Below are 23,200 nucleotides of genomic sequence, written 5' to 3'. Positions count from 1 at the left end.
TGCCGGGGGACCCCGCGTCTCCCTCACGCCGGGAGGAGACTCAGGGGAGACCTTATAGCAATCTACAGCTTCCTCATGGGGGAAAACGGAGGGGCAGGCACTGATCTCTGCTCTGTGGTGACCGTTTACAGGACCCGAGGGAACGGCCTGAAGCTGCGTCAGGGGAGGTTTAGGTTTGATATCAGGAAAAGGTTTTTCACCCAGAATGGCTGGGCACTGGAACAGGCTCTACAGGGCAGCCTGCACCAAGCCTGCCTGAATTCAAGAAGCGTTTGGACAACGCTTTAAAGCACATGGTGTGACTGCCGTGCAGGGCCGGGAGTTGGACTCGCCGATCCCGGTGCGTCGCTGCCACCTCGGGCTATTCCGTGACTCTGTGACTCCGTTTCCCGGGCGCGCCGCGGGGGCGGGAAGGGGGCGTGAGCAAAGATGGCGGCGCTGGGGGCGCGGGGCTCGGCGGCGCTGCCCGCGCGGCTGCGGCGCTGTGGGGCCTCCCAGCGCGGCGGGCGCTGGCGGCGGACGCGGGCGGTACGTGAGGGGACCCGGAGGCACCCCCAGAGCGCTCCCGGCTGCCCCAGGCTCGGGTTTCAGCCGCCCGCGCCCCGCGTGGCGGTGGTAGTGGGCGGCTGCGGTCGCCCCTGAGGAGGGATGGCGGGTCGGGGCGGGTGTGGGGCTGCGGAGGTCCCGGGCAGGGGCGGGACGAGCCGTGAGGGCAGGGGGTGACTGTGACCTTGGCCGTGGCCGTCCCTCAGCCCCCTGGTAAGCAGCGTGTGCCCCTCCCGCAGAGGGAAAGGCCGCCAAGCCCAAGCCCGCCTTCACGGACGAAGCGGTCCAGACGCTGCTTTACAAAATGACGGGACTCGACCTGCACAAGGTATTCCGGCCTGTGAAAAAGGGCCTCAAGCCGCCCAACTACAAGCTGATGACCGAAGCTCAGCTGGAAGAGGTAGGCTGCTCTGCTTCCTTCGGAAGTAAGTGTTGATTTTAGTAAAATGCCTATTACAGCCCATATTTCTGCCTTCTTTACCGCCGCATTTGAAAACTTTCTGGTTTCTTTGTTTCAGGTTATTCCCTAAATTAGTGTAAATCAGTGTGTCTTCACTTGAAATAGCTTGGTTTGTCCAATTTTGTGTGATTTTGATGGGATATGGAAGGAAATCGGATCTGTTTTTCTTGAGTGACAGTTTCTCTTTATTAACCTGTTATGCTTCCTAACTCTGTTAAATCTCTTCATATTATACTTAAGTTATAGCCCTGGAAATCCTTTGACTACGTTTTTTTCCTCTTCCCTCTGTTCTGAATTCATTCAGGATGACAAAGGGACCTGACTTAAGCCGGTTCTGCTGTAGCCATAATTAAAGCTATATACAAACTGCTGGTTGTGGTTTATGCTTTGGGGGAAATTTACCCTGGAAAAACACATGAAATAAACTTGGTGTTTGAAATAAACTTGATGTTCGAAATAGGTTGTCCATTGTAGTTTTGGAACATCCTCCAGCATTTTGTCCCCGTTTCAGTAGTAGTAAATTGTTCATATGAAATTCACCTACCTAGAGGAGGAATCAGTGCCTCATTTTTTCTCAACTGCAGAAGAAAAAACCAAGCTTCTCTAAATGAAAATATTGATCCCCAAATTGTATGTTATCTTTCCAATAGGATGATATTTTTAGTTGTAAAATTAAGCTATTTTTTTTTCCCCTACAAGGCCACAAGAAAAGCCATTGAGGAAGCTAAAGTAAAACTAATCATGCCCCCTGTTTTGAATGAACGAGAGCCAATTGATGATGTCTTAGCAGAAGACAAAGTCCTTGAAGGAACTGAAACTGCAAAATATGTGTTTACAGATTTAAGTTATTCCATTCCACATCGTGTAAGTAATGTGATTAACAGTATTAATTTGTTTTCTAAATAAGCTTTAATGAAAATGTAGATAGATCAGTTTGCAAAAAGGCTGAGGAGTTGAAAATTTAGTCCGGTACAAGGCAGTAGAGAAAAATGTATTTCTAAGTACTTGCTTCTAACTGATAATGGTAAATGACATTCTACTGGTCAAAAGCAGGCATGGGGGAAAGCTGTGTGGTAGGTAGGTAATTATTTTACAAGCAGATGCTTGTGATACGCTAGGAGTGCGGAGTTCTTCCATACTCTTAGAAGCTTTCTGTAGAAGTGGATTACTTTGTAAGATGGAGCTACTCCACACTTGCAAAGATCTGGTGGAAAGCTGTGGAAACGATGAACAAATTCACAGGAAAGCTGTAAAGAAATAGCTGTCTAATGGAATTGGGGAGTATAGGGGTAGTTTCCTTTGTGTAATGAAACATCTCGATCGTCTTAAGTACCAGTAGTAAGAGGCCGGAAAAATTCTTAACAAAGTTACGATTCTAAGAAGTCTTCATGGTTCAAATGTGCAGATAGTGATGATCCTGTGAAATGAACTGCCCAGTCTTCCATCTATTACTCTGAGAGCTTTCTCCAGAAAGCTGGTATTTATTCTCCTGCTGCACTGTATTGAAAACCTGTCAAACAAACTTTCCCATTTGCCACCCTAAATCAATTATGCTTGTGAACAGATCTGAGTATGTTGTTTAATTTGTTGTACTTTTGCCTTGCACTTGCCCTTATTTGATTCTAGCACCTACCTCTGGAAAAAAGGTACTAAAGTGTGTGACACTTGCATTCCTAATTTTATATGGATTATCAAATGATAGAATCAGGCTAACTCCCTGTCTGGGTATGAGTTATGTTATCTCTAAACTTCCCAGAGCTGTAGCTTTTAGTGTTGGCACATGCACAGCTGTCGTACAGTAAAACTGAGGTGTAAAGGCAGCACTTAAATTAGCAGGTAGCAAGGCAGAAGTGATGAATCTAGCACATGGCCACAGTCAGTTAGAAACTGGTGTCAGTAGGGTGAGTTTAGGTATAGAAGGACTTTGACAAATGTGATTGTTTTTTTTAGAATGGTTCTGGCTATGAAGAGAGAAGGCTTTGGGAGATAATGTGGGGTTTTTACCTCATTTCCAGGAACGTTTCATTGTGGTTAGAGAACCCAGTGGGGTGTTACGCAAAGCGACCTGGGAGGAACGAGACAGAATGATACAGATATTCTTCCCAAAGGAAGGGCGCAGAGTGATTCCCCCCACGTTATTCAAGGATGAGAACCTTGGGGTAAGCTCCTCCTGGCTTTGAAACTGATCACTTTTACTTCATTGCAGTCTGATAGTGAAATTGTGCTCTTTGGGCATAGTAACTCTGAAGAGGCCATTCTGCATGTGTGTGTTTAGCTGTTTGAATTCTGTTTTGAAAAATTGCCTTTCATTGTAACTTGGTTAAAATACTTGAAACAAAGTTCCAGGTTAGGGCCACGTAAATCCCAGGTAGGTGTAAGTACTGTGTCATACTAGGAACAATTGTACAGTTAATCTGAAAACGTGAACTGGTGTTTTAGAATCAAAAATCAAGAAACATTATATTAAATGTCATCAAGGCAGTTACTGTACTTCTATCCATTTTGTCTTTTGATGAAGGGGTTACTCACTGTAAGTGTTACCCAGAACAGAGTGTTGTGGCTGCTGTTTTGATTTTGCAGAGTTGGGATGGTGGGATTACATAATCTACTCCTAAATTTCAACTGTTGTTTCAGACGGTATTCCAGCAAGACCGTCATGAAGATGTCCTTAACATGTGCATTGCTCAGTTTGAGCCAGATTCACCTGACTATATCAGAGTGAGTTCACTTTTCATTTTTCTAGCAAAAAAATAATACTAGTGGAGAATTGTAGGGTTTATTTTGTAAACAAAAATATTATTTGGGGATCAGAGGTGTTGGTCATATGTTTTTTTTTCCCATATAGATTATGCTCGTGATGAGTTTTGGGGTTTATTTTTATGCAGAAAAGTAAAACAGGATTTTGCACAAGTAATTTTCACCAGCTTAGAAAGGTACTGCACATGCAAAAAAAGTCTTCGTACAGGTACTTTTGATATCAAACCAGAATTGATGATAAAACCTGTCACAGGCTCTGAGCAGAGTTGTGCTGCTGAAGTCACACTAACTGCTGGCTTAGGAGCTGGGAGGACCAGGTAGGGAACTGACAAAGTGCATTTTGAGAGAGAGCACTGTGCACAAAGTGTTATTTTTGACAAAGACCAGCTACAAAAATGTAGTTCTAGTAGAATAAAATTAGTAGCTATAGCTGCTGGTAAATGTTAGTCTACACTTGCTTTTAAAATGTTTAGTTCTCTTTAAACTGTAATATTCTTAGTGATTTGAGAAATGGTAACATCTATTACGTGATTTTTCAAGTAACTTTTTTTTTCAAAGTAAAGTTTCGCCTCTTTGCTCTAGCATTTTTCTCCTGAAAGAATAGATGCAACTTGACAGCAGTGCAGTGAAAGTTCAGAACTATGTCTCTCCCTCCCCAAACGTTCAGGGATAGGATTTAGTTTCCTTTTACTGTAAGGATGTCTATGCCTAAGTACTAAAGACTGGGCTAGCCCAGTGTTACCCTGAATTAAAACATGCGTAACACTTTAGCATGGTTCAGCATGTGGCTTACTGCTGCACCTTGGGAAATGAAAAAGATTAAAAACTCTGTGAGAGGTACAGGGGGAAAACTGTTGTCAGGCTCCAGTTCTGCAAATGAAACAAAACCTTGTGTGTGTGCAGGTTCATCACCGCACTTATGAGGACATTGACAAACACGCCAAGTATGACCTGCTCCGCTCAACGAGGCACTTTGGGGGCATGGTGTGGTATCTGGTCAACAGAAAGAAGACAGATGGCTTACTCATAGATATGATCAACAGAGACTTGTAAGTACAGTTTGTCACTTAGTAATCCTACTTAGAACAAGTACTGCTGTTTGAAAATAAAAACAGTATTTCTGTCAGATGTAGAAAAGTTCTCATTTGCATGACATTTTAGGCCAGCTCTAGCTGTTAGCTGTATAGGTACTGTGAGCTATACAGGAGCACCGTAACAGTCGATGAAGTTGTAGGTATTAAACTAGGTTTCTGCAGAAATATCCTTTTGTAGTTGTTGGGTTTTTATTTTTGTTTCTCATGTAACTGTCAGAACACTTCCCGCTCTGAGCACTGCTGATCTTAAAGCCTAACACTTCTGTACTGAGCTCGGTTTTGGCTTATAAGGTTGGTACGTTTGGGTTTTAGAGCAATTCCTAAGTAGCTTAGGAACACATGGATAAGGTTTCATTTTATATGGATGGATTTCTATAAAACATGGTGCTAAATTTATTCAAAGTTCCTAGAAGTGAACAATATTCAATTGTTCAAAATGTCACTATAGCTGGGAGAAATCTGTACAATCAGAACTTCAAGTTGCAGTGATGATGGCATTTATGTCGTGCTGTTTCAGTTAGAAAATTAGAACAGGTGGTCAGATCTTGCTTTTAAACCTGAGCATATGGAGAAATCAGGAAGGTTCCTGTTTTAGAATCAAATTGTTAAAGGGAAAATTGATGTATCTGGACAACTGAAATGAGCAGAGTTTGGAATGTCTTTCCCTGCCACACACTTCAGTAGTTTTAAATTCAGCTGAGAGCTCAGTGTCACAGATTTCTAATGCTACTTCTGTAAAACATACTGGTCATTGCAGTCTGTGTAAGGAAGGTCCCCTCTGGTGGAAGTTGTTCCACTAAACACTCATTATTGGGTAATTAATTGTGTTTTCAGAGAGATGTCAGCTGTATTACTGCTGAACAGCAGGGATAGATTTAGGTCCCTTGCCTGGTGCACCATGGTGTTCAGGGGCTTCTGGCCCTCCTTCTCGTGAAGGGGCTGCCATTGCAACAGGGGCTGGTGGGATGCCTGGTCACCTGTGTATTCCAGGGACTGGATACTCAGTAGAAGCAGCAGTTTGACAGCCTGTGCTGTGCAAAGTACATTACAAAATACACTTTCTCTAAATACTCTGAAGATAGAATTGCTAAAATGAGCCTTTATTTGTTTAGGCTGGAGGATGCTACAAGTTTAATTACACTGTATCATATGCTTCATCCTGAATGTCAGTCAGCAAAAGAAGCTAAAGAAGGGAAACTTCAAGGAGTTGATCTGATCAAGGTAAGATTTTCTGCTTTAAACTACTTAACCTACAGAAGAGAGCTTTTAACCAGCAGAACCCCATTTAGTAGTCTAAATTTCTTCTTACCTTAAGCAGCAGATATTTAACCAGGACTGTTGTACATGCCATGCTGGGGTTTTTGTTAAACTAATATATAAAGTATAGCTGCACCAGGATTTCAGTTGTAGGTGACTGATCTGCCACTGGCATGATGAAATTTCATTATGCAACTCTGCTGTTAACTGTACATTTACCTCTCTCCTGCCACTGTTGCAGGTATTTGCAAAAACTGAATCTCAGAAAGAAGGTTATATCCAGCTGGCCCTGCAGGCTTATGAAGAAGCAATGGCTACTTCTTCAGCTTCATGAAGTAAACATCAGCTCATCATAAGTTTTAAGTCTGTTTATAAATATTTTCTGTACAGGATTCCACAATAAATACTTGAAATTGACTGCTATAGAATGTATTTTTCTTTACTAAAATACATGTGAATCACTACAGCAGTTTATTTTGAAAAGTTCTGTAAGTGAGTGTAGAGCAGCCTATCATGACTTTTGTTTTCATTGACACTGAACCCCGAGTTTAATATTTTTACTGTTACATCTTGAATCTAAGGAATTGCCCACAATTCATTTTACTTATTGAGGTAAGTGCAGGGTTCATTTAGGAAAGGGTGTAACAAACACTACTTCTAACCTTTAACCCGTATCACTGCTCAATTGGAACTTTTAGCTAGAAGTGGTGTCTGAAAGAGTAACCGAGCTGATACTGATGGTTACCAGTGGCAGATGGTAGCACAGTGACCAAATACCTCAGTGTATATGCTGAGAAAAGTCAGGTTAAAGTACTAATGTTCAGCTACTATGCTCCTGTTTCACAGATCTGTAATATACACTATAGAATTCTTAACAATTATACTATTCTTAGCAAATATTACTAGTAAATGGAGAACTGAGGAGTAGAATGTTTAAAAGGATTTATTGACTTGCTTGATAAATGAAAACATTTTTTAGTATGTTCTGGAGTAGGCCTACATCTTGAATTTCAACATACTGGAAGCTGATTCTCTTTGTACAGTTTCTGGGTCTGTACTTCCTTCTACATGTATATGGTCCACTTGTGATATAAAAATCAAAATAACTTGGAGCACATAGTCCACAGAACTTCATTCCTCTGGGTTTTGACCAAACTGTTTCCCGATTTGGTCATCTAAAAAAAGATGTTCACTCATCTAAGATCTCTTCATCCAGATTGATATCTGTGGTATCAATATCCTCCAAATCCAAGTTATCTAAGTCATCTTCCAAGTCCAGCAGTGTCTAGGGAGAGAAAAGACTGGATGAAGGGGATATTGCTATGGTTACATGTTAGGCAGCTTATGGGATGAATGGCTCTGTGGGATGTATCTGCACACTCTGCAAACCCCAGCTAAGGCAGTTGTGTGGAACACAAGTGCTAAAAGAAGCTGGAGAGAGCAGCTGTTTGCTTGGTAAGGAAGCATCTTCCACCATTGCAGCTTTTTACCATGTTCTGAGCAGCTGTGTTTGAACTTCACCCTTGTAACCCCCCACACCTGCTGAACTGGTCTCTGTTACTGTGTATAGTGTCTGCATACGGGGTGTGGATACAAAAATGCTGTTAGCAAGAAATTTTCCTGCTTCTTTCTAAACCTGTGAGATACTTTTCTCTCTCACGAAGATATTAGCAGAGTTCTATGAACTATGAACACCTGTGATCTTGCAAAGCCTTGTTTATGGTACAGCAGGAAAACATTCTGACAATGGATGTTTTAGGATTTTAGCCAATCACCCCAGGGCGGTGGCTGATCCTTTGTCCAATTAGACTGTGAAGAAAAGGTCTATAAAAAAGTTTGTAAAATAATTCAATCAATCTTGCTGCTCAATTCCTGCCTGCTGGATCTCTCTCCTCTCCTTCCTACAGCTGCAGGATACAGTAATAATGGGGCACGGTTCTGAACACTGTTCTGGGACTGTTGGAGTGATGTTTTCCAGTAGCTTTGTTAAATCACACTAATTAAAGTCTTTAAAGTAAAATTAATTGGGTGCTTATACTTCCCCTCATAAAACCATTTTGGTACCTTTTGATCTCTTGCTGGAAGGCTATCAGAATTCTGCACAACTGTCTTCATCACTTCTTGTTTAGGAGAGGGAACTGGTTCTTCAGCCTTCTTCTAAGGGCAAAGAAATTCCTTTAGTTTTTTTCAATTTAAATTCTTTCAACAAAACCAGGTAAACAACAGCAGACCTATAATGCCCCTTTCCCAGTGGTTCTCTTTCAGTTTCCCTCAGTTATTCTTGAGCCACATCTTCACTGTCACAAAGGATTCTAGTCCTCACTCCACTGGAGACTATTTGAAGTAGTTGATGATGGAACTGATAAAATGAGAACAACCTTCAGAAAGTACCAGTACATTTCAAATACTGAAGTGCTGTCAGTGATTTTCAATGTCCTCAGCAGGAGAAATTCAGTTAGTTGAGACTGTGACAGCAAATTTTAGTAGTTGCTGGGCTTTAAAGTTCCATATCCTATAATGATTTAACACTTCATCTTCTCGCTTCACTGCTGCACAAGTTTTATATTAAGATAATTCATCAGTTAGTACTATTACTGAAGCAATGGTACTATTCAATTAACTGTATTTAATTATAGAATTAATCTGTCTCCTACAAAATGTCTCATATTCAGCTGTAAGAGACAGCTGGGGTTTAGGGCTTCTATGCAATCATGAGCTGAATGCAAAGATACACTGAGGTGCTGTTTTCAGCTTCTAATGCAAGCTAGTTCTCATATGTTTCAGGTAGCCCTGACAATGTTATCATCTTTAACAAATGTGCAGACAAGTTTGATTTTGCTTTAATGTTATTTCCTTCGATACACAAGAGGCAAAGAGTCACTACAGAGGCTTGAAAGTAACCTAACTTTTCTGGTCTGTCAGAAGTGTTCAAAACTATGCTTTGTAGTGCATCTCCTATGAGGAAAAACAATGGAGAGGAGAGTTGTTGCTTTTCTGTTTCTCCCTCAGTTTCCAGCGCAGTTTTGGTTTTAGATGTTTATAGCCTCAAAGAGCTGTGCCAACATCACTGCCTTTATAAAGCCTTGCATTATGATTTTCATATACAAATGTAAAGTGTATTTGAGCAAAATTAGAGGTTGTCATCTTCTGTTAAGGCTCTGAAAAGCTTTAAGTGCTTGTTTCAATCTGTATGCTTATACCTTATACTTGTCCTATTTTCTGCATAATAATTGGACAACTGAGGTGGTAAAAAAAATGAGTTTGTTACTTCAGATATTGATTAGAACCTGTGTTCAAGTACCTGAGCAGGATTCCTGGTCAGTTAGTTATGGGGCAGTGTTATTCCATAACCATGCAGCACCCTAGCCAAGAACACAAAGCATTTTTCATTGCTGTAATATGCAAGAGTTTCCATTTCCAGCTACTGAGCTTTTACAAAACCAGCTGCAGTCGAGGCAGTGATTGTAAATGCAATTGGAGTTATTTTTCTGTAAGATGAATTCAGTGGTAAGACTCTACAATTACTCACACTACAAAGGGTGACCCAAGGTAAGGAAGCACAGAAATAATTTCACAGTCAAGAATCTGTTAGCAGGTACAGATGCAGATTAAGAAGAATCTGAGGCAAAAGAACATGAAACCAACTGCAGCACTTACAGTCAAGGTAATAAAAGCAACAATTTGTCCATTACTGGCGAAATATTCTCCAGAGTAGATGTTACTGTAAGATAGCAAAGTTCTCCCTTACATTCATCACTCAGTAGAAACACTGACCTGAGATGTCATTATTCCAGAAGGCTCAAATCCTTTTGCTTCTTCAAGTAAGTTTCTTTCTTCATTTGGCTAGAAGTCAAAAAACCCCATTTAAGTGTTGCACTGAGTTGCTTAGAGCTGATTTTACACAGCACCAAGTGTTTTTCTTCTAGAGACAGTAAAACTTTCTACTTACAGTGACAAGGGGGTATTCCCTGGCTGGCCTCAAGTCAGCAAGACTTTGCTTGACATACTCTTCAGCAACAAAAGCTTCCTTTAATCCAGGGAAAAGATTTTCATATTCTGTAGGATCAGCAAGGGACTCAGCAGCTTTTTGATTGACTTTGGAGAGGTTCTCCCGCCAGAGTTTAACAACCCTGGAGATGCAAACCAGATTTGTTACAGACAGCTCATTCTGACAACATAATTCACGCTCTGCATATGCTTAGAAATTACCTCGAAACTTGGCTTGGCAAATACGTCCGTGCAAGAAAAGCGGCTTCAGGGAGACGCCCAGTTTTAATCAGGAGTTCCAAACATGAATCAAGCCTAAAAGATTTCAAAATGTGATTTTAACCAGTAAACCTAATAAAGACAAATTATTGTATTAGTTTAGCTGTTTATTCTATTACATTAACTTAAAGTGCTTTCATTTCAGATTTTAAATCTAGCAGTCATCATAAAATAGAATGAGCTTTTCTGAGAAGGACCAATGACCATCTTTCTCCATAGAGTTTAAATGCAGCTGTAGTTAACCACTTGAAGAACCTGAGGGCCTTGGCACTTGGGAAAGCAGAAAAGAACAATCAGAATCTCGTTTGCTACTTACTTTCCCTGCAGGAAGTAGCTCATAAACGCCACATTATTCTTGCCATCTTTTTCTGCACCTTCGGCTAACTTGTTCACCATGTTGGCATTTCCTGAAGCTGTGGCCAGGAGCAGCAGTCCTCCATAGTCTTGTGCATGGTGCAGACACTCCTGGGCTAAGCCAAACTGGCATTTACTAATGGCAAGCTCTGCAAGTTGCTTCCACTTCTGTTCTGACTGATTGTACAAAAAGGGGAGAGGGAGGGAAAGAGAAAAGCAAACCACTCACATTTCTGAACAGCATGTAAAGGTTTTCAGAGTGCTCAGCAGGAAAATACAAGTTTACTTGTGAAGGTGCTGTGTCCCATGACTATACTTGTCTTCCCTTTGAGGTACTGTGATTACTGTAGCTTCCCAGCATGACACAGTGACTGTTAAAAGAGATCCCTACACAGCTATAGTATTACATAAAATAAACAGCTCAGTAAACATGGAGGGGGGATGTAGGCATAACTTGGGAAATTTAACTATAACAATCTCTCAAAGCTCCCAAGTTAACTTTCAGAATGCTGAAAGGCATTTGTGTCTACAACTAAGTTAACATTCCTTATAAATGACTTCATTATTTTACAGCAGGAACAATGAGATCGATTCTCTGCATAATAATGATGGGACAAATCACTGTCAGTTTTTCTAGTGCAAGCAGTCTAAGTTTGCCAAGGCTGGAACAAAGGTCTGAAGGCTTCAGCCCTGTCTTTCCTCCTCTCACTGTTAAGTATTGGAGATAAAGGCTTGGTTCTCGGCTCAAGTTTTGTGTTCTCCAGGAGTTTCTGTAGTTTTCTGAGCAGACAACATTCTTTGTCCCCATCCCACAAGATTCCTTTGAATTACAGGCAGAACAACTTCATCAAAGGAGCTGGGAGGCATTTCAGCTGTGTTTAGAGAGTTGTAGTGCATCCCCATATACCACTGTCTTTTCTTACAGTGGTAAGAAATCTCTCAGATTCATGCTCATACTCAGAATCCAGGATGAATCACCCAAATTTATATAATTACCTCTGCTTCCACTGCAAGCTGATAGGCTATTTTTAATTCTCCAAGTTGAAGAGCAAGTTCAAAACGATGCTCTGGATCTGTAGATACTGCAAGAGCTTGTTGTTTGAAGCCCTAAAATAAAAATCCGACAGTGAAGCTGGGACCTGTCAGGTCAAAATAATCCTAAATGCTAACCTAATCCTAAAACCACTCTGAACAGAAGGTTACAGTGTTCTCAAACAAATAGGGATAATTAACAAGAGTTAATGCTCACAGGTAATATGACTGAGTTTTGCTTAGCAAACTCAATTAAGAATGTGAATAAACTGATTTATTTAGTTTGATAACTAAGAAGTAGTTTTCTTGCCTGTTTTTCAAGAAAATGTGCGACTCTGATTCTCTGTTCTTTTGGAATTGTGGGAAGAACTTTGTCAGCCATGCCGAAATCTCTTCTCATCACAGCAGTTTGATATTCAAGCACTGAGACCAGCAAAGAGTAACTGACAATGTTTAGCTCTTTATCGCCCAAATACAGTCTGTTGTCCTTAGGAATATACCCCAAGAGATACATTGTTCTGAAACAAAACAAAGAACACTCAGCTTCAATAGATCCACTACACAACAGTCTGTGAAAAAGATTCCAGTAGTTCTTATTGAAGCAAGAATACTCCCATAAAATATTCTACTTTTACTGGATGTGCGCTTTCACACAGCACTGTTCATCCCTCCACAACTGCACTGCTGCCTCAGAACATCCAACTTGTTCCTACCTATCATGCTAAAGCAAGGCACAGCAAGCAGCTGACAGGGTTAACCTTGAGCTCCCTTCTCTGAGAGAATCTTTTAACACTTCAACTGTGGAAGCAACAGCTCACCTGTCTAAGTGGGCAATGGTGACAATCTCTCCTCCAACATAGTAGTTGAGTCTGTTCACAGAACTGGTGTAAATAAAGCAGTCACCAACCCACAAGCCTGTTTTCACAATCTCCTGAATCTCACCAAGAACCTGCAAAGCAAATTTTGGTTAATTAGACACATAAAAAGATACTTCTAGGTAACAGAAAGACTATTACAATTTAAAATTTAATTCCATATTCTATAATAACTAAATAGTTGGGCGAGTTGCAAATACAAGTTTAGATATAGATTAGAAGTACATAAATGATCATTTAGTTTTACATAAATGCTAACCTAATTCTTAACTAAGCCAATTATAAATCTAGGAAACAAGCACCAAACTAAGCATTAAGCAAGACAATCAAAGATAACTTTCCTTCTGAAATTTTGATTTCTGACATTTCACAGCATGAGGTTTTCTCACTTCTCAAACTTGAATAACATTTCAAAACTTGAAAATTGTAGAAAAAAAATTAAGCTATGACCCAAAAGTGTGTTTTAAAAACAATCTCTGTAACACTCTGACAGTAGTGAACAGATGAAGAGAAATGCAGGCATCAAGGTCTATTATTATTCTGGGATTCAGACAGGGATACACTCCCCAGGAATTCCAAGAAAATGATTAAGTGTTCCTCAGGCAGACGAACAGTGTGTGATACTAAATGGTCTGGAAACTAAAATTTAAATTGGACTATGTTAAGGACTAAGTTTGCTGCACTCTCTTGCTTCTACCATCTCTAATCTTACTCCGCTTTTTGAATAGAAGGTACCTCAAAGGCATCTTCAATTCCATCTTCAGTGACACCTTCATGTGTTTCTTGGGCTGCTGCAACTTTTTCTGACAGGTATTTGAGAATGAAGAAGGACTCTTCTGTAGCAATGCACACAAGCTCACCCGAGTCAGACCAGAAAATCTGTATCATCAGAATCAACAGTGGCACAGTGTTAGACACCCCAGGCTAAGAAGGATGATGTGGACATTAAGGGTAAAACAACCTAACTCTAGAAGCTTAGGACTGAGAAGCCAACAAATACAGGAATTTTTTTTCTCTTTCTGCTACATGACTGAGATAAACTTAAGTTATTACTTTATTATTGACAGCTTGGCTTCATGCAAGACAATCAGTTTAGTAAAAAAAATATAAATCAGTAAACACAGACAGGTAAATAACTTCAGTTCCACGTAGAAACTTACATGTTTGGGCTGGATTTCAATTCTGCGAATCAGTTCTGTGTTCTCCCAATCATAGAAAGCCAAGCCATTAACAGATCTGACTCCCAACAGAAAGCCACCATAGATGCCTGCAAGAAAATAAAGGTGGAAGAGATCCTCATTGTGCAAAAACCACACCAACGTATCTATTTCTAAAGTACTTACCTTCTGCTCCAAAATCAGGTTTGAATGACTTCTTCTCTTTGAAATTTTTAAATATCTTTACAACACTGTTGCTCTCCCTGATTGCATATCTAAATAAAGATTAAATTGGAGAAAAACCAAAACAATTATTCAGTTTCTAAAGTAGTAAATGACTAAATCATAAGCTGCTACAAAACACCTGCATTTCAGTTATCTTCTAAAACTAGCAGAGTGCTAAAAATTCAAACTTTTAAAGCAGGACAATTAATTATTAGAAGTTCATTTTACATGCATCTTTTGGTCTTCATGGCCTGAAAACTAAACTAAAGTAACAGCAGTAAATGTAATACAAAGGAAAAAATGTGCAAGACTTACTCTGAAGAGTCATGTGCCCACACAAACTCCTGTGCAGAACCAAAGCTCTTGTTCCTCAGAGCCATGGCTGTGTAGATGATGTATTCACCATCACCACACACCACAACGAACCTGGGGCAGGAGAAAGAGGCATTTGTCAGTTATCTCTGTTCAGTTCGATAGGCAGCAGCAAGAAGGCAAATTATCTGTAAAGGTAAAGGCTCCCATGGCCAATGTAATCACTGCAAACAGACAGAGCATGAGCTTTATATACTCCTAAAACATCATGGAACTGGATTTCCTTCCTGCATCGTGTTCCCTCTGCTCTCCACTGAGCAGCTCTTGTACCTTGTATCCCTTTTAGTTTAGCCTGTTAACAAACGCCCCCCAGCCAATTCAAGAGAAGTGATAAAAGAATGTATTACCGTCCATTAGGGTTGTGCTGAATTGTCTGAGGATAGATTTCACAGCTGCCCATATCCTTCACAGCCAGTGGCAACCTCTCTCCATCTTTGATTTCAGCATCTCCCATAGCTTTCAAGTTAGCCTGTTGGACTTCGGAATGTTTAGCCCAAATAATTTTTCCATTTGCATCCATGGACATGGCAGGTTCTTCACGACCAAGCTAGAAAGTAAATAAGAAGTTAGGCTATGAAAAAAATACATTGATGGTTTTCTTTTCAGTTGAAAATATCAAGTGAAATAGTCAGTCTCTATAAAAAAAATGCCAATTAAAACGCCAGTATTTCAGTATTCTACACATTATCCCAGAATGAGAAATCAGTTGTTCTGCACATAGAAGACAGTGATGAATCACAATTTCTCATTTCAAACCATTAATTGTACCTTAACAATAATGCTGCCTTCATCATATCCCAAAGCTACGTTATTGGAGCCTCTCAAGCTGGCCACACACCACACCCTCTCCATGCCATAGTTCAGGGTGCTCTCCAGGCGGTAAGTGCTGGAGTGCCAAATGCGCACCGTTCCTAGGGAAAAACAAAGGGATGGATCCTTTAATCTCTCCTCAGTGTGAGGGCAGCAGGTTTGCAGCCACACCACAGGAAGAGTTCTCCCCTAAGTTCTTTTCCTGTCCTTTATACATCAGAAAACACAAAATTACCGTCTTCGGAGCCAGTGATGATGATGGGCAGCTCTGGATGGAAGCTGACGCATGACACATTCTGAGCATGTCCTTCCAGTGTTTGGACACAGGTTTTATTCTGAAAGAGAGAACACAGTGCTACATTTTAACCTTTATTTCTTAAAACAAATCTCCCCCAAATCCAAAATATATCTGAAAACTCTCTAGATTTCTTACATTTCCAAGGCGTTCAAACAACAGCACTAAGCTATTGAAAACTGTGATTGTATTCAGTTGTACCTCCTGCCCAGAAGAAAATATTTATTTCTCTTGACAGAGGCCTTTTCCTCTATTTTCAGATATGTTAATGCCTAGAAAATATGCTTTCTCAGAGCTGCATAGCACAACTGATTAAAGCAAGATAGCAAGCTGAATTCACTGCAAAAAAAATCGTAACAAAGCATTGCATTGCAGGTGAAAACACATCTAATTTAGGTCTTTGGTAAGAATGTTCATTCACACAGTTGTGAAAGAGAGGTTTACTCTGCTTGAGATAACTAGGATTGGAGCATGTATCTGGAGTCTCCAGCTGTACATGGTGGCAAAATTTCAAGCACTGTTGTGTATTATTCATTACTGCAGTGAATGCTTAAATTAACAGTGCCAGCTTTAACTTCTGGGCTTGCATTTACTCTGAGGCAGTTAAGTTTTAACAACCAGAAAGTACCACCTAACAACTTTTGTCTTGCCCTTCTTGCCATTCAGATACTTGTACACAGGAGGAACTTTTGAGTTCTAGGGTCCAGCAACAGAACTGAACCCCTGGATTAGATCTCTCTTTCCTGTAGAGCATTCAAACAGGGCACCTCATGACTCCTGCCAAGGAGAAGCACACCACATGTGTGTGCATGCAACACATGAGACTGTGCCAATGTGCACAGGATGAAAAAGGAGGGGGGGACGCAATAAAGAATGAAAAAAAGAAAAAAGAGAAGTGGAAGGATGGAAAGAGTTGATACAGGAGCAATATTTACACTTGAACACAGAAGAGGAACAGCTTAATCCACAAACATGAAGCCTAAAAGGGAGGGATCAATTTTGTCACAAGGAAAAAGTCTAATGCTAACAACAGAAACTTGATACCAAATGCGGCAGCCTACAAAGGCTCCTGAGGAGTTGAGCACTCACCTGGTAGTCCCAGATCTTCACCAGCCGGTCATCTGCCCCAGAAATGAGGTATGGCTTGTCCCCACCACTGTAATAGTCAATGCAGTTGACTCCTTTCTCGTGGCCTTCCAAGGTGAAGTTGGGAGATGATGATCCGAGCTGCCACACCTTGCCAGAAAAGACCCAACAAAACACAACCATGTGTACTTAGTGACCTTTCGTGTCCAGGTCACCCTTGGCAAACACGGCAGGTACCCAGAGGTACTTTACAAGTCCAAAGAGAAATAATACAGAATTCCAAAGACACAGTTGTCACCTCAACAACTGCTCAGTCAACTACCAGTCCCTCCCCCAATAAACACAAATAACATGCTGAATTGCCCATGTTCTGCTCATACCTCTAAACAATGAAATTGGTTTCTTTAAACTTTTTTTTAAGGACATGAAACCATATAAAGCACTGCTTTTAAGAAGTAGTATATGTTTATAAAATTAACTAGTAACTAATTATTATCATACATGAGTTTCATCCAAATGTCTTGAATTTTAATTTTTCCAGTTACGTTAAAGAATATAAAATCTCATGTTAAATGAAGATACAAAATGAACCAAGTCAAGTGTAGCTACACTACTGTTTTCTCATCATTGTTTATCACATCAAATAAACACCTCAACATCTGTGGACATGTGAAATCAGTGGTGGCTTTGTACAGCCAATATACTGATAATGAACAGGAAATGTGAGGAAGTGTCACTGCTCAGTGGCTGCAAACCTGTAGTCACAGATATTTAGTTATAGCTGCACAGCAAATGAGACTCATCAGGGTCTGCCATGAGAAGGCTGAAGGCATCTTTGGAAACAATTCAATGCATTGGCTAAGGACATGATAGTAATGGGAGAGACACCTTTACCAGGGTTTAGTTTTTTCTTTTAATGCACAGTTAAAGTCTTTATTCACTATATAGTTTCAATATGCCCAAACCACTCACTGACAGTATAACCATTACTCCTCTCCAATATTTCTGTGTAGTCCAAATGGAGATATAGCACTTAAAAGAGTTTTAAGAACTACTTTTCAGTGATTAGAGGCAACAGGTAAACTGATAAATTTACTGAATTACTAAGCAGGTGCCTGGACCAATGTCCAGGTCTTTGTTCAGTCAAAATTCTATTACTGCATCTGCTTTTAAGAATACTGACCCATCATCCATACAGGATTATTGGTTTGTGTACGCTGATATCACTTAATGACTAAAACACCCAAATATAGTTTCTCTACCTTAATTGTCCTATCCAAAGAGGCACTGGCAAACTGATTGTTGTCTTTTGGGTTTATGACAATCTGCATGACGTAATGGGTGTGTCCTTCAAAGACCTGAGAACAAGACCATTTTTTATCCCAGTCCCAGAGTTTAATCAGCATGTCATCTGAAAAAAACCACAAACAACAAACAACCAAGCTTCAGTGAGTGATAGCTACCTTCTTAAACTGCATAATTCTCCATCACTTCATGTTAAAGGCTGGAATAATCTGCTAATAATCTATTTTCATCTGTAGGACTACCAGTCCTGGCAGAAGGACTACAGGGAGTAAGAGTTTCTCAAAAAGGTTGTCCAGTACTGGTGATAAAACTAAAAAGAAATACCTCTGTCTTTAAAAAGGAGGTTGAGAATCAAGGTATTGAATTGTTAATCTTAAAATAGTGGGCAGACATTAAGCAATTGGCCCTTTGCTTTGTTCTGCAGCACCTGCTCTGGGGAGTGCTAAGGATGAAGCAGAGACAGTGAATCTGGGTCCTTAAGTACCTTCAACAGCAAAACACAGAAATACACAGTGCCTGTGACTCACAGAGCTCTCTGCAGTCCTGCAGAGACTACATTAGTGTAAGGTTTCCAGGAAGGAAAAGGACTCAGCAGCACAATCTAAGTGTTCTTGGGCAAGGTCTGATGGGACACTGGGGTCCTCCTCAGTAACACAGATCACCTCAAAGAACAGAGAATTCAGTGGTATTTTGGGAAAAAAAGATGAAAGTTATCTGTTGCTGTCAAGTCAGATTCCCAGCTAAAAACTTACTCCAAACCACTATGAAATCTTTTAAAAAACACAACTTGAGCTGTTATTAGAGAGTTTGCCACACTGATTAGCACATATATGAATGCTTCTTCTGGCAGATATTAAGAGAGAAGGCTCTTTGCTCTTCTCTGACAAGAACATAAGCCATTATATTTTAAATTGTAAGTGCAGTTGATATTCCACTAAAGAAACATGAATGCATCTAGCAAAGAAACAACAAAATGACAACTGTCACACTGGCTACTTGCTCAAGGAATCCTGAGTCTTCCCAAGAAGACTTGCAATCCTTCACTGCACAGAAAACAGGAGCCTGAAAATAGCTGGTTATCGAACATGAAAATATCCCAAAGGACTCTCACCACTGCTTGTCAGGATGAAGGGCTGTGTGGGGTGCACAGCAATGCACCGGATGTAGTCGGAATGGGCTTCAAACATGTGAACTCTTTCCAGGGTGTTGTAATTAAAAACTCTGATCTGCATGTCATCCTAGGAAAGGGAAGAAAAGCCACATGAAAATAAGTCTCTTGTGCAGTGCACCTTCTATGCAATGCAGGGGAGGTAGGTAAAAACATTCCACCATTGAAGACAACAAAAAGTTTAAAAATTTTTGTTTGCTAATGATACAAACTATACTTGGATTCAGGCGGCTATAAATTACACATTGCTGTTCCAAGTCATTTATGAAATGGAAAAAACTTCAACCAAACTTTCGTTTCACAAGTAACTGGGTCATGGCAGCATAAGATAACAAAATGAAATGTCTACTCTGTGTACAGGGCAGAAGATTAGGAAATGAAAGTTGAGACAAAAGCATTTCAGCATTACCTTAATTTAGCCAAAAAATATTCACTCCATAAAGAAAAATGTGTTACCAAGACTAGAATACAACTATTCCTCCCAAGGTAGATTCACTGACTAAAAGCAGAGATTTTTTTTCTACAAGTGAGCAAAATGAAAAAATTTATTTTTAATATATCCAAGAAGAAAAGTAGAAAGCAATTTCTAATTCATCTTATCTAGGATTGTCAATAGTTTCATTTTAGTTAAATTAGCACCAATAATATTGAGTCAGAACTGTGTGCTGAGTATGTTCCAGTTAGCAGGAAAAGCTGAACTACATCTACCCGGCATTACCTGCAGAGTTAGTCACCTTAGCAGCTTGCTCTCTTTTGAAATGAAAAGTTTAAGCTTCTAAGTTTCCTTAAAGGAGAAAATTTCTGGGAAACTGTAGTGAAGTATTCCCTTCTCCTCTACAAATTCATATCAGGTCAGATTATTACGGGATGCACAAAGTAACAGCACGACAATAAATTAGAGAAAGCGCAGCTGCATAAGAAACCACAAGTGGAGAACAGCTTACAGCTCCAGTGACAACCCAGTTCTTCCTCGCCACGAATTTGGCAGCTCTCACGGGCAGGTCACACACTTCAAAATTCTTCACGAGAGTCTAAAAATAAAAATAGTTAAGTTTATAGCACTGGAGAAAATACCAATTTTGAAATCAGCTCTGTATACTTTCTTAACAGCGTCCAATATGTCACTTGTCTAATGATACAGTGACTTTTGCACTCAGACAGAGGAGAGCACAGTCAATTAGTAGGAGTGATTGAAGATTCTCGTATAAATTCAATTTTTCAACACCAGATACACATCTGTCAGTTCTGAATATTTCATAATAAGGGACAACTAATGCCATCACCTGTGTTTCATGGTTCCAAACACAAACACTGCCATTGTAAAGGCTGGCCAGCATCCATGGCTCCGTGGGATGCAGGTCCACGCTCTTCACCCGGTCAGACCGGGCTGTTAGCTTCCGCTTGATATCGAGTCGGAGAGGCTGGGGGGGGAAGAATTGGGAATACCAGGTTTTTTAACAGGAAACTGGCACAGAACAGGGAAAAGGAGAGCTGAAGTTTACTCTTAGAATAAAAAGAGCCAATCCTGCTTTTCAGGCAGACAGAAGGTTACTACTCTTTCCTACACAGCTGCATATTTATTTTTGTAGGAAGCATCACATCCCCACCAATGGCTATGGGTCTGTTTAATTTAATTCTGCAAAATTCAGAATTTCTTCATACTGTAAAAAGTATCTCCAGTAGAGTCAAAAAAAAAAAAAGGATGCACTGCACATCTTCCTGGTGTCCCCGAACTATGAAAGCAAAGCAAAGAGAACTTGCTCCTAACATAAATGTTAGAAAATTAATCTTCCTGCTACTTCGCCTGACAAATCAGGAAGGAAAGTCAGTTATGACAATAGAGCACAACAACATTTGCCCATTATAAATTTGCTTGCATTCGCAATTCCCAAATTACATTCTAGAATGGAACACTATGTTGTAGAAACTGAGAGGAGGGAAAATTTAAGTCTTTCCCTTACAAAAAAGGCTCTGACCTTCCACTTTCATCATTGGTAATGTAAAGCCAGAGCATTTAAAAGGCAAGGTGATTTTCTAAAATATTCGAGGCATTACAGATTCATTTAGACAGTCATCTGAGATCACTTAACGCTGCTTTTATCTCAGAGAACTTAGCGGATAATAGCTGATCAAAGAACACTGCATGTATTAATAAAACCTGCACTTACTTATGTTAGACATTGCCAGGAGATAAAGCCACCTAGTTATCATGTAGTGCCTGTATTACAGACATGACATCTGACGGTAGAGATCAATCTGGGGTTCATTCTCCTGCTACAAACACTGGGAAGGCAAGCACAACTACACTTGATTCTTTGCTTATCCTTGGAACTGCTGGGATCTGCGGCTCCCAAGGGCCGGGAACGGCCGATCCGAGGGCTGAGTGCGACACGCACTCCGAACTCCGGCACAACTGCTCGGTCGGTCTGAGGAGCACCCCGCGGGCAGCACTGCGCTGCCGCTCCGGCCCCGGCCCCCTCCTGCCCCTCGGCTCCGCCGATCGCGGGGCTGCGCTGCCTCGCTGGGGCCGGGGTGGGACGGTCACCCTCCCGCAGCGGGGGCGAGGGCACCCCCCGGACACCGTCCGTCGCTGCCCGCGCTCACCATGGCCCCGCTGCGCCGCTCCGGTGCCGCCGCCCGGGCAGGATCCGACCTCCGACGTGGAGCTTCCGGGCCCGCCGCTCTCGCGACAGCGCCGCCGGGACGTCCCGGAGTCTCGCGAGAACGAGGCGCCCCAGTGGGATGCCGGGATATGTAGTCGGCTGCGGCGGGCCGCGCGGCGCGGGGCAGGTTGGGAGTTGTAGCTCCGCGCGCTGCCTCAGGAGCGGAGGGGGGCGCTGGGAGCCACGGAATCACAGACTTGGAAGGGAGCCGCGAGGATCCTCGAACCCAGCTCCTGACCCTGCAGGCGACACCCCGTGGAGGGTCACACCATGTGTCTGAGAGCGTTTTCCAAACAATTCTTGAATTCTGTCAGGCTTGGTGCTGTGACCACTGCCCTGGGGAGCCTGTTCAGTGCCCAACCTCTGTGTGAACAACTTCTTCCTGATATCCAGTCTCAGCCTCCCCTAACCCAGCTCTCTGTCGTTCCCTCGGGTCCTGTAACTGGTCACCACAGAGCAGAGATCGGTACCGGCTCCTCCGCTTCCCCTCATGAGGATGCTGTAGATTGCTGTGAGGTCTCCCCTCAGCCTCCTCCGGGCGGAACAGACCAAGTGTCCTAACCCACTCATACGGCTTCCCCTCCCTCACCATCCTCGTGGCCCTCCTTTGGACACTCTCAAGTAGCTGAATGTCTTTTTTATGTTGTGGTGCCCAAAACTGTGTCCCCGCAGTGTCCCCTCAGAGTCCCTTGTGCAGTCCCCCTGTGTGACCTTGGACTTCTCAGTCAGAGGATGGTGGTGAAGAGCTCCCGGGCAGTGCCCAGGTGTGACTGGTCCCGTCCCCCTCAGTGCAGTCTCAGTGTGCACCATGGTGACACTGGGTGAGGGGATAAGTCCTTGGTGACAGTGCTATGGAGTGACCCTGGCAAGGAGCCCAGCATGCCCATCTGTCTCAAAGACATGAGCCTAGTCAATCCTGCAGACCTTGAGACAGGCAATGTGACACATTTCTTAATCATTTTGCTGGCTAAAGTTGCTGCAACTCCAAAGAGCGTCTAATAGAAACATGGGGAATGTGAGGGTTTGGGAAGCACCAGAACACAAGGAACCACTGTTGGGGGAATTTGTCCTATCCCTGCTGCCAGATTGAAGTTCCATCTCTAAAAATTGCATCTCCCACATTTCGTTGTGTAAAGGAGAGGAATGACGGAATGACACAGATGATATTTATATTCGTTGGGATTCAGTTAAAGAAAATTCTCCTTTTGATACAAGTGTTCAGCTGGGGATTAGGAACCCTGTGTCTTGTATCCCACAACACTGCAAGAAGGATTACACTGGCCTGGAGTGTTTGCAGTCTGAAGGACATAAACAAAAGGGAGAGAGACAGAACAGTTACTGCAATTCTTGTCACTTTCACTCCAAGGGAGAAAAGACAGATAATTAAAACTTAAAAAAACCGCTACAAGTCTGATGAAAAGTGAGAAGATAAATGCCTGAAGCAAGAAAAGGGGCACAATATTGTCAACTGCTATGGG

The 23,200-nt window shown here is 41.6% G+C and overlaps 2 protein-coding genes across 4 annotated transcripts; one reads left to right on the top strand and one right to left on the bottom strand.

Annotated features, from left to right (window-relative positions):
- Positions 1-429: 429 nt before the first annotated feature.
- MRPS22 (mitochondrial ribosomal protein S22) lies at positions 430-6,537 on the top strand. Its single transcript, XM_039556956.1, is given in 9 exon segments — positions 430-478; positions 481-528; positions 786-946; positions 1,706-1,870; positions 3,022-3,165; positions 3,641-3,724; positions 4,667-4,812; positions 5,970-6,078; positions 6,356-6,537. Coding segments are annotated over 9 exon segments (999 nt in total). The 3' UTR covers positions 6,449-6,537.
- Positions 6,538-7,039: 502 nt separating this feature from the next.
- On the bottom strand, positions 7,040-21,753 carry COPB2 (COPI coat complex subunit beta 2). 3 transcript variants are annotated; one of them, XM_039556953.1, is made up of 22 exons: positions 21,664-21,753; positions 20,343-20,480; positions 20,004-20,090; positions 19,003-19,129; positions 17,849-17,997; positions 16,590-16,736; positions 15,441-15,540; positions 15,164-15,306; positions 14,743-14,942; positions 14,339-14,449; positions 13,985-14,073; positions 13,802-13,908; positions 13,377-13,520; positions 12,585-12,715; positions 12,077-12,284; positions 11,731-11,841; positions 10,697-10,911; positions 10,324-10,416; positions 10,064-10,244; positions 9,889-9,957; positions 8,179-8,271; positions 7,040-7,399 (listed from the first exon to the last, which is right to left on the bottom strand). In XM_039556953.1, exons 1-22 carry the CDS (start codon positions 21,664-21,666, stop codon positions 7,304-7,306), a joined length of 2,742 nt encoding a protein of 913 aa, XP_039412887.1. In that variant the 5' UTR covers positions 21,667-21,753; the 3' UTR covers positions 7,040-7,303. The 3 variants fall into 3 exon arrangements, with proteins under 3 accessions (XP_039412887.1, XP_039412888.1, XP_039412889.1); XM_039556954.1 differs by having other exon boundaries at positions 8,179-8,268; XM_039556955.1 differs by lacking the exon at positions 8,179-8,271.
- Between the last annotated feature and the right edge of the window lie 1,447 nt (positions 21,754-23,200).

Source organism: Corvus cornix, chromosome 9 (assembly GCF_000738735.6).
Source record: "Corvus cornix cornix isolate S_Up_H32 chromosome 9, ASM73873v5, whole genome shotgun sequence".
NCBI lineage: Eukaryota > Metazoa > Chordata > Aves > Passeriformes > Corvidae > Corvus > Corvus cornix.
This window is presented reverse-complemented; position numbering and strand designations above follow the sequence as displayed.